The following is a 9,166-nucleotide window of genomic DNA, read 5'->3' as shown; positions in this document are numbered from 1 at the left end:
CTGACCCTTCACTGTGCAATGTCTTTCGCAATACTCACTATTCAACATTAATTAATATACTTGTACATCCACTTTCTATATGCGTTATCTGCTTTACGAGCATACTACTAGCAGCTTCTTTGTCATGTGTACTGTGAATAATTGAAGTCTGCATACTTTGAGCCCATAACTTTTTAAGTACACCACAGGTCATTAGTTACATTTCCCCCCGATCCTTTTATTCACTGAGCTGCATGTGAAAGAGCAAACACTATAGACATGCTGTACACTCATATTCGATGTATGAAACTAAATACTCCAACTTTGAATAGCAATCGATATACAGCTACAGATCTGTCGGGTACAATGGCACAAATCAAAGCTGTGACACGGGTGCACACAGTACAGGCATATCAAAAGAGACCAACAACAAAAACGACATAACACAAAAGAAAGAAAGAAATCAGCAAAAACAGCATATACACATATAGAAAAATCTATCTAAATACTTTGTATGTAGTAAGGCACGACTGAAGTGGAGTATATTTGCGCACGATGCATGCACTAGCAAGTCTAACCACAGTGGTAACCTCCACAGAAACTTTCTGCCATGTAAAACAAATCAGCTTTATCTCATTTTGAAACAGCCTGACCCGTAAATTCAACTCTCTCTTCACTGAACATGTCATGGGAGTTACTCTCCCAGCTTTCTTCACAGAGTTTATCCACTGCAACAAGAGAACAAAGTGTATCAAAGACAGACTGAGAGCAGGTTGACCCCCCACGGGTCAACTTCTCCCAGTCAACCTCGCCCAAGTCAAAAACATGCCTACATCTTATGGACTCTCCTCTTTGAAGCTAAAGTTAGGGTTGACAAGTCCAACATGCACATTTTGTATTGTTGAGGCAAGTGCAAGAAACCCAGCACAAACAATTGTACACGTCTTGGAAGAAGAAAAAGTCCTTCATGTCTTTATACAACCTACAATCAATCAGCCATTCAATCAAGACTCATTAAAGATTGCTCTTAAGCCTTATCAATGAAGAAGTAACAGGAAACAAAACAAAAACACAGACTAAAATATTTTGAAAAGTTAAGCTTCACATTACTAGCATGAAAGCTTTGGTCTCAAAGGGTGATGATTATATAGTGTGTAGATTGCTACAACATATACCACCTACTGTACTACTAACAACACTTTCTTACATGTACCTATACCACACCACACGGCACAAACCTAGTGTGCACTGAAGCTTCAGAGCCATACAATTGCATCTGCCACCAAACAATGGTGTTTGAATTAGATATCAATAATTACAAGCTGCTTATCTGAAGTAATTTCTATCTAATTTCATCTTTCATATCTTATTCATAGCCTATCAGATGTTTAGTTACCAACAATCATTCAGAGAAGATAATTTGTGGCAAATCTGAATGCTTCACTCAGGATACAATGTATCACTGAACTTTGATGAGCATAATACAGTATTGACCGATTCGGGTTCATTGAGGGCAGCAGACATTTTATGGCACTGGGCGCAGCCATGAGCTCAAATTGCGGTGTCTCAGCCGACCCCCCCTGCTCTCCCCACCCCCCGGGCAACATGTTTATCGCGCACTTGTAACAAAGGTTCGCGCACTAAGCAAGCATTCGCGCACTCAATACGAGACGCCCATTGGCTAAAGCAACCATGCATCAGTTTTTCATTCTGCGCGCGTGCTAATGTAGGGAGAGGGGTGGGGAATGGGAAGGGGGGGTCGGCTGAGACACCGCGTAATGGCGCTGCCCTTGCCAAAAACACACATAGCGCGTCACAGAATCGGTCAATACCAGCACACAGTCTATCCTATGTTGACATTTACAATGCATACATTGTATCTGTTAATACTAGAAATTACAGTCAACACTCATGTGTTTGTTTGTTGTTGTTTTTTTCTAAATGTTGCATCTAATTCACAAACACCCATATTTTGATGCACAGGGAATTGACTGAACTGAATACATGGGCAAGAGAAAGTTTCTTTCATTAGACAATACTTGTAAGCTCCATTAGGGACAAGTTTACTTGACTAGGGATGACATCTCTATTCATCTATAGAGACAGTGCATTACAGCAATAAGAAAGTGCAAAATCCTGAGAAATGAAATACACACCTAAATCACACAAGGAACTAAGATTTGATGGTTCAAGATACAGAACAAACCTTGACAACTGCTTATGATTCAAATGTAAATACCTTATATAAACACAAAGTATCTTTGGAGAGACTATTCATTTGCTGATTGAATTCTCCAAGAATTGATGAATTCAGCCTCAAAATGTCACATTCTATAGCAGCTGGTATGGCAGATTGTACAAATGACCCAACATTTCCCTATAAATCTTCTCATTATGCCCCTTTATCAAACTAAATGATTTTCAACAATGTTATCAACACATAGCTTCTTTCCAAAAGTAAAGTAGGAATTTTAGAATACTGTGCTGTGATAGATACCAAAGATTCTGCAAGAGTACTACATAGGTTTGGGTACACAACAATTGTGAACATAAATAACCAAAAACAGCAACAAGGGAACTAAGGGCACTATATTTCAAACATTTAATCAGAGTTTTCTTTGGAATCGCTGGTCCCTGAGGGAAGAGTCCCGCTTCTCCAGTTGATGTTGGATGTTTTCTGACAGCTGCGGCTTCGTGAACCAGTCTGCTGCAAAATCCTGAATGTTTTCCGGCCGCCTGCTCAGGACATCCCTGCAAGAGAGAAGCAGATCACAGGTAACACCACTGTACTTGTTACACATTGATGTGTACATGTACTTTCGTGTTGAAAGCAAGCTTGTATATGTACACTAGCAGATACTATCATAACAAAGACATTTCCGATTCACTCTCAACACCAGTTAAAGAGGAAATCTGCCAATAAAATAAATAAACTTCAGAAGAAAGAGAAAAATATTCCCTACAGAAGGATACAAAAATGCAAAAAATCGGGTAAGAAATAAGGAAGATATGACATCTGAAAATTCAAAAATTTTTTTTTTACAGTTCTTGACCAGTCCTTAAATGAGCAAGTTGATGATGTTGTTCTCTCACAATTTCTTATTCATTTCTTATAGAAATGACAAAAATCCTGTATTTCAGCTGTATGAGTACAAAACTTGTCTTAAAACCACCCAATATAAAAAAGAACAAATGTTTAACTTTTATCTATCTTGGTATGGGAACATGCTTTGTACTTATATTACCTAAAAACACTATTTCATATATGTTGTATAACATGCACATGAAAAGTTGTGAGGCTATGTCATCATCAACTTGCTCATTTGAATATTCATAAGGACTGATTGAGAAATGTTTTCAGAAAAAAAAAGTGAAATTAAAAATGTAATATCTTTCTTATTTCTTACCTGATTTTTGTAATTTTTGTATCATGCTATGGAATATCTACGTATCTCTTTCTTTTGAAGTTTATTTATGTTTGGGAAGGATTTCTTCTTTGAGTTGAATCAATTTACACTTTTTTACCCCTACAGTTTGTATATTGACAGGCACCCATTTTCACACCAAGGTTAAGACAAAAATTAAATCTTGTCCCAGTCACTGAATTACACAATGGGTCTCTTCTGACAAGTTCATAAAATATTTTGACACGCCATCATTTTCGTACTGTTTCTCTGACAAGCACGCATTCTGATCTGTATCTTTCAGAATAAGAGCATGACAAATCTTTCACTTTTGACCTTTGACCTTTGACCAACATACCTTAGAAAACCTGCCAAGAGTAGATCCACCTCGGGATGGTCTCTCAGGTATTTTTCGTTTGCCACACGTGTCTGCATCTGTAAGAAGAGCAAAACATGATTACCATTTTAGAGATAGAAATGCAGAAGTTTCAATGAAAGTAGATGATACAGACCGGTTGTCTCAGAATTCCATCATCATATCAAGACATATTTTTCTTTTCAATATCCATAAAACTGTGATCATTCTTAGAAGTCATGATGGATAAATTAACAAATGAAGATCTATGACCAAAAATATAAATAACAAGATATATCTACTATTGGACAACTTTGTGGGGGTTGGATGGATTTCACAATTCTAGAGATGCATCAACAATAATGACAAAATAACGAGCAGATAGTACATTTATAGTAGATGTGGAGTAGACTACTAAATGCTGCATTCTGGCTTCCACTCATACTGTACATGGCAAGACTCAAGACTACAAAATTGTACTGTAATCACTGGAATGTTGTGATTGTTGCCAATTGAAGCATTATTTTGTCAAGGTTAAGTGGACTTGCTCTAGAGACACAAGATAAAGAAAGCAGCATGGCTACATTTCCTTCCATCTTTAACAGAGATGAATAATAACAATAAATAATACAAACTTAGCAAGTTTTTCCTTATTCTTCTTCATTTGATAAGTACAGGCCACCATAGCGTATTGGTATTGGTCAATGCTGCACACTGCCACTGGTCCAACGCGACGGTCCCTAACCAGTAAAAATTACTGTTGGACCAGTAACTTTTTTCAGGAGTGCATGGACCACTAAAAGATGGACAAACTGGGCACCTACAGTGTATGTACTGGTCAGACAGCCTATCCCGGCAATTACCCCCAGAGGGCAAGAACTCCCGACTATTCAGTTAGTGGTAAGGTTAGAGTAAAGATTAGGGTTAGGGTTAGGTTTAGGATCAGGAGTTTGGGTTAGGATTAGGTTCAGGATTAGGATTAGGGCCAGGGGAAGGGTCCAGTGTAATTGCTCCGGGAGGGGGGGGGGGGGGGGGGGTAATTGGCCTAGACCCGTCAGACAGACAAGTCGGACCAGAAGAAAAAATGGGTTAGTGTGTAGCCCTGTATTGGTACAGCATACTTTGATATACAGACAATATGCTTTCAATTCCAAATTGTCCATTTAAGTTAATGGTTTTATTCATAGAAAATTGATAGAAGTACTGAGTTTGAGATTGTAATATAAACTCTAGAGGCAATAACTTACGTCAGTTCGTAATTAGTTCATGACCTAGTTCGTTTTTCTCACATGGTTAGGCAGTGCTCTCATTTTCAAAGTGGTATAATGCATTTAGGCAGCTTGCCCTATGTAACAATTTATGCTAATCGTGTTCAAACAAAGAATTAACTTGCGTTTACACCAGGTGACCAGAACACACAATACGACACATACCAAGTAGTCTGTCAACAACCATCAGTTGACATTTTTTCGCAGGCAACCGTTTCACTGTTTTGTATTGAATGCAATAACAGCCTTTTTCTTTTGATAGTGCCGAATACCAGGATTGCTGTCATGTCAGGTGGATACCATTGGCAAGCACCATTTACTATCAGTATAACTGTTGGGTAAGAATCACACAAATAATCATCACATCACATTCACAGATGCTTTTACTATCTCACTGAGAGTGAGATGTCAGCTCCCTCAGTGAATTAAACAAACCAAAATGCCTGCGAGTGTGAGTGTTGGTTGTAATACAAACGACCTTTTTCTGCTTATGCGCAGAATGGAATTACAAATTGATCTAGATAGACTAGATTTATTGCAAGAAGAAAAAGACAAATAATCACGATGATGAAAACATTGCATCGCAAGACTGTGCCTGTGTGATGATGCTTGCCGCCGTTGCTCCTTTAATTTTTTCCTCCGGCTTTCTTGTTCCAAGCTGCTTACTGGAAGTTTATGCTCCGATTCTGAATCTGATCAAGGCATCATAAGACATAACCGATTAGTCAGCCTCACCTTAAAATTGTTCAGTTTTTCCTGCTGTTCTGGACTCAGAGCACCAAAGTCATATCCTTCCATTCCCTGAGGTGGGTTGTGGTTTGGAACCGCCATGATTCTTAATCTTAGCCTCGAATCTGCGGCTAAAGTTTCGGAGTCTGCTGCTACCTGGCAACTGCTAGTGCTGTGTGTGTGTAAGATAGATAGGCGAGCTCGGCTTTACAAATCACAATACCAACAAAGATTAACTCGACCTAAATTAATGGGGATGATAAATTGTCACGATAGCCGTAATCGTACGCTTGCTTGATGTTTCCGGGAATCTTTAATTCTTTTCAAAGAGTCTCATTTAATTTAAAAATCCGTATTTACAGCAGACATCTGAAGTAACATCCGCTGTTTTCTTCTTGTTCCGTCGGAGTTCAGAGGCCAGCTACACAAGTTTCGCACATACAGTGCACAATATAACACACGCACCATGCATACGCGTACGACGGGCTATCTGCAGGGGGAGCTAGGTCAACATAAACACAACACAGTCTCATTTTAAGTCGCTTACTTTAGGGTTCAGCTGCTGTATACAGTTGCGAGCAAGATAGACTGAAGGTGGTAGACAATACGAAACATGGATTAGTCTATTGCTCTGATACCAACGAATCAAATTTAGACTCTATAACATAAAAAGAGACACCTACCTATATACCTCTTATCATTACTAAAATTATAAGTTATTGTCACTATTAATTATCATAATCGATAAATATTTCAAAAGAAGACAATAAAATGAGGAAAAGTTGAAAGTTGAAAGTTGAAAGTTGAAAGTTTATTTACTCACAACCCAAACTCTGGGTATCGGAGTCCAATGAAAAACATATAGCACATTACAATATCAATAAATAATAATTGCAAATAACTCTGAAAAGTGTACAAAACAACTATAACAACAACAAAAAAAAATAAGAATGAAAAGCGATTGATGAAAAGAAAAAAAAATGTACAGAAATATACAATATATACACGATATATGGTAAAAAAAAGAAAAAAAAGGAAATATGACAAGAGAGAGAGAGAGAGAGAGAGGAGAGAGAGAGAGAGAAGGGATATGGAGGTGAAGAGGGAGAGTGAGAAGGACACAAGACTGGTGAATTAACAAAAGATATACGAGTGACTTTTGGTTCAGGAAAAAAAAGAAAAATAGAAACAGAAAAAAGAAAAACGCAAAGACATACGGAAATGAATCCATACGCTAAGTGAACAAGAATGAAAGAAATATGGAGACGGGAACGAGAAGAAGAAGAAGTAGAGAGATGTTCGATTCATTTTTTAGTGTTGTAAAAAGGGTAATAGGGTCTGAATACAATTCTAACTGTTGACTTGACTCTCGGGTTGCGTTTCATAGCAACCAGCGACGATCTAAGTGATTTTTCTTCTTATTTACAGACACCCATCGTTTATGAATATCAAGGATCCTAGAAGTGAATAAAGTGAGTATGTTTCGTTACAGTTTTTGCAGTTATGATCATACTTTGGCGGAATGACCGAGAAATCTTATGTACTAACAACAGCATTTCCTGAGGCAGTGAGAGCGAGTGAGCATTATTTAGTCCCATACGTTAGGATCCATGTGAGCACAAGTTTTTGCTTAACCCGCGCGGGCAGATCCAACCCGCGCTACACCGTACCTACACTAAATTTACCCTATAACCGCTATAAAGTGGTGCTAGTGGGCCATAGTCTAACCGTTAGTAGCAGTTCGTCGTCTTTTCTATTCTATTTTTAGATAGCTTGCCTGGTCCTGCCTTGTCCAAGTGTCGAGTGTGATCTTATGGATTTTGGTATTTATACCGTGCCATCCGTGGTTGTAATGTCAGTCAAGACTAGATCTAGATCATCAGAGTAGGCCTAGCTAGCTCTCGTCTAACGTTAGATATATTTCTAACGTTAGATTCTACTGTTTATCTTTTCAAGTGTTCTAACATCAGTCGGGATTCTACAATGTGATTTAACTTTGCGGCATCTTGAAAGAAGTTGGTTTGACTGAGTCAAACTGTTTTAGACGTGTGTGTGTTCCTGAGCTGTGCGCTCTAACCTTAGAAAAGGAAAGGATTTCTGCATTTCTCAGCTGACTCTCGCTCAGAATACAGTCAGATTCTATCTAGAACCTAGATTCTAAATCTAGATTCTATTTCAACTCATTGTAATTGTGTAGCACCTTTGAATATTCACTTAATTTGTAACTCCCTGTGCTCCTGGTAACTTGAAAGACACACTGCATTTTAGAATTAGATGACTAACGTTACTAACTTTAGTTCCAGATTGTGCAGGCAGTGTACATTGTGATTTTTCATGTGAAATGAGTTGTTTGTGCGCAATGACATGACGCTATAGTGATAGTGGCAGATTTCAATACAGTATGGTAACCCTACTACATATTGACCGCCCTTATTGAAACCGATCGCGTAGTATTGAAGGTGCACAGAACGCTTAGTACGCACTTCACTGCGCGCAGAGCACATAAAAATGGATTGGCTTTGACTGTTGATGAGGATGTGTGGGAAAACGCGAAAGTTCACTGTTCATTAATGGTTTTAATCAAGGACATAATTTCGAATGAATATTTTAACCGAATTGTAATGTAATGTCTATGGAAGTTTCTAAAAAGCTTCGTACAACACGATGTTCAATACAACTCGGTTTGCGTGCATTGTCAATGCAAAAACAGCAGTCGATCTCAATAAGGAGCGGCATCGCGGGGACCTGAAACGAGGCCACGCAAGCTCGACAGCAATATTTTTGCACTGAAACTTCGAATTGAAAAGGGAACAACGGCATTTGATAGTGCTTGATTTTCTCAATCACGTAGGTCAAGTTTTTACGTGAATTTCAGTGTTAAATGTTCTTATCAAACAAATAAACATTGGGCGGTCGATGAGTAGTAGGTCAAACCATACCCGATTTAGTTCAAATTTAAGTAACTTAAAGTGGTTGGAACCAAGCTATTGAGTAGTTATCTAGTGGTTTATATCTGATCCTTTGATTTTAGCGCAATTTATACATGTGAAATTTGAGATGGAAAGTACATTTAGTGCCTGATTTTCAGTTATCTGATTTCATATTCGTACACTAGTGCCAAAACTCATGCACTCTTTTGTCTATTGTGCAAGATATCACATCATTGATTTTATCCTCGATGCTTTGTCATTTAGAAAGTAGAATCTAAGACTAAGCAAAGATGTTACTAAAGTGAGATAGGGGACCTAGACCGGACACCACTCTACAGCAATGCTGATTAAGTCTTCAACATTTTGTTGTACACTTAAGACAAAGTAGATCTGGGGAAACAGATTCTTAAGTTCTATGTCTATTCGGTTCTACATGTACATTTATTTTGTTCCCGTTCACCCTTCTAACTGTCGGCTGTTTTTCGATCCACAGAATGCTTT

The 9,166-nt window shown here is 38.2% G+C and overlaps 1 protein-coding gene across 1 annotated transcript; it reads right to left on the bottom strand.

The window, feature by feature from the left end:
• Positions 1 to 2,558: 2,558 nt before the first annotated feature.
• Positions 2,559 to 6,161, bottom strand: LOC140230617 (RIIa domain-containing protein 1-like). Its single transcript, XM_072310758.1, has 3 exons — positions 5,742 to 6,161; positions 3,742 to 3,818; positions 2,559 to 2,730 (listed from the first exon to the last, which is right to left on the bottom strand). Exons 1-3 carry the CDS (start codon positions 5,835 to 5,837, stop codon positions 2,586 to 2,588), a joined length of 318 nt encoding a protein of 105 aa, XP_072166859.1. The 5' UTR covers positions 5,838 to 6,161; the 3' UTR covers positions 2,559 to 2,585.
• Between the last annotated feature and the right edge of the window lie 3,005 nt (positions 6,162 to 9,166).

This window comes from Diadema setosum, chromosome 7, assembly GCF_964275005.1.
Source record: "Diadema setosum chromosome 7, eeDiaSeto1, whole genome shotgun sequence".
Classification (NCBI taxonomy): domain Eukaryota; kingdom Metazoa; phylum Echinodermata; class Echinoidea; order Diadematoida; family Diadematidae; genus Diadema; species Diadema setosum.
This window is presented reverse-complemented; position numbering and strand designations above follow the sequence as displayed.

Coding starts and splice junctions, on each gene's coding strand:
- LOC140230617 (XM_072310758.1), bottom strand. CDS start 5,837: ATGGCGGTTCCAAACCACAACCCACCTCAGGGAATGGAAGGATATGAC. Junction 3,819..5,741: donor AAAAACTGAACAATTTTAAG/GTGAGGCTGACT, acceptor CTCTTCTTACAG/ATGCAGACACGTGTGGCAAA. Junction 2,731..3,741: donor CTCTTGGCAGGTTTTCTAAG/GTATGTTGGTCA, acceptor TCTCTCTTGCAG/GGATGTCCTGAGCAGGCGGC.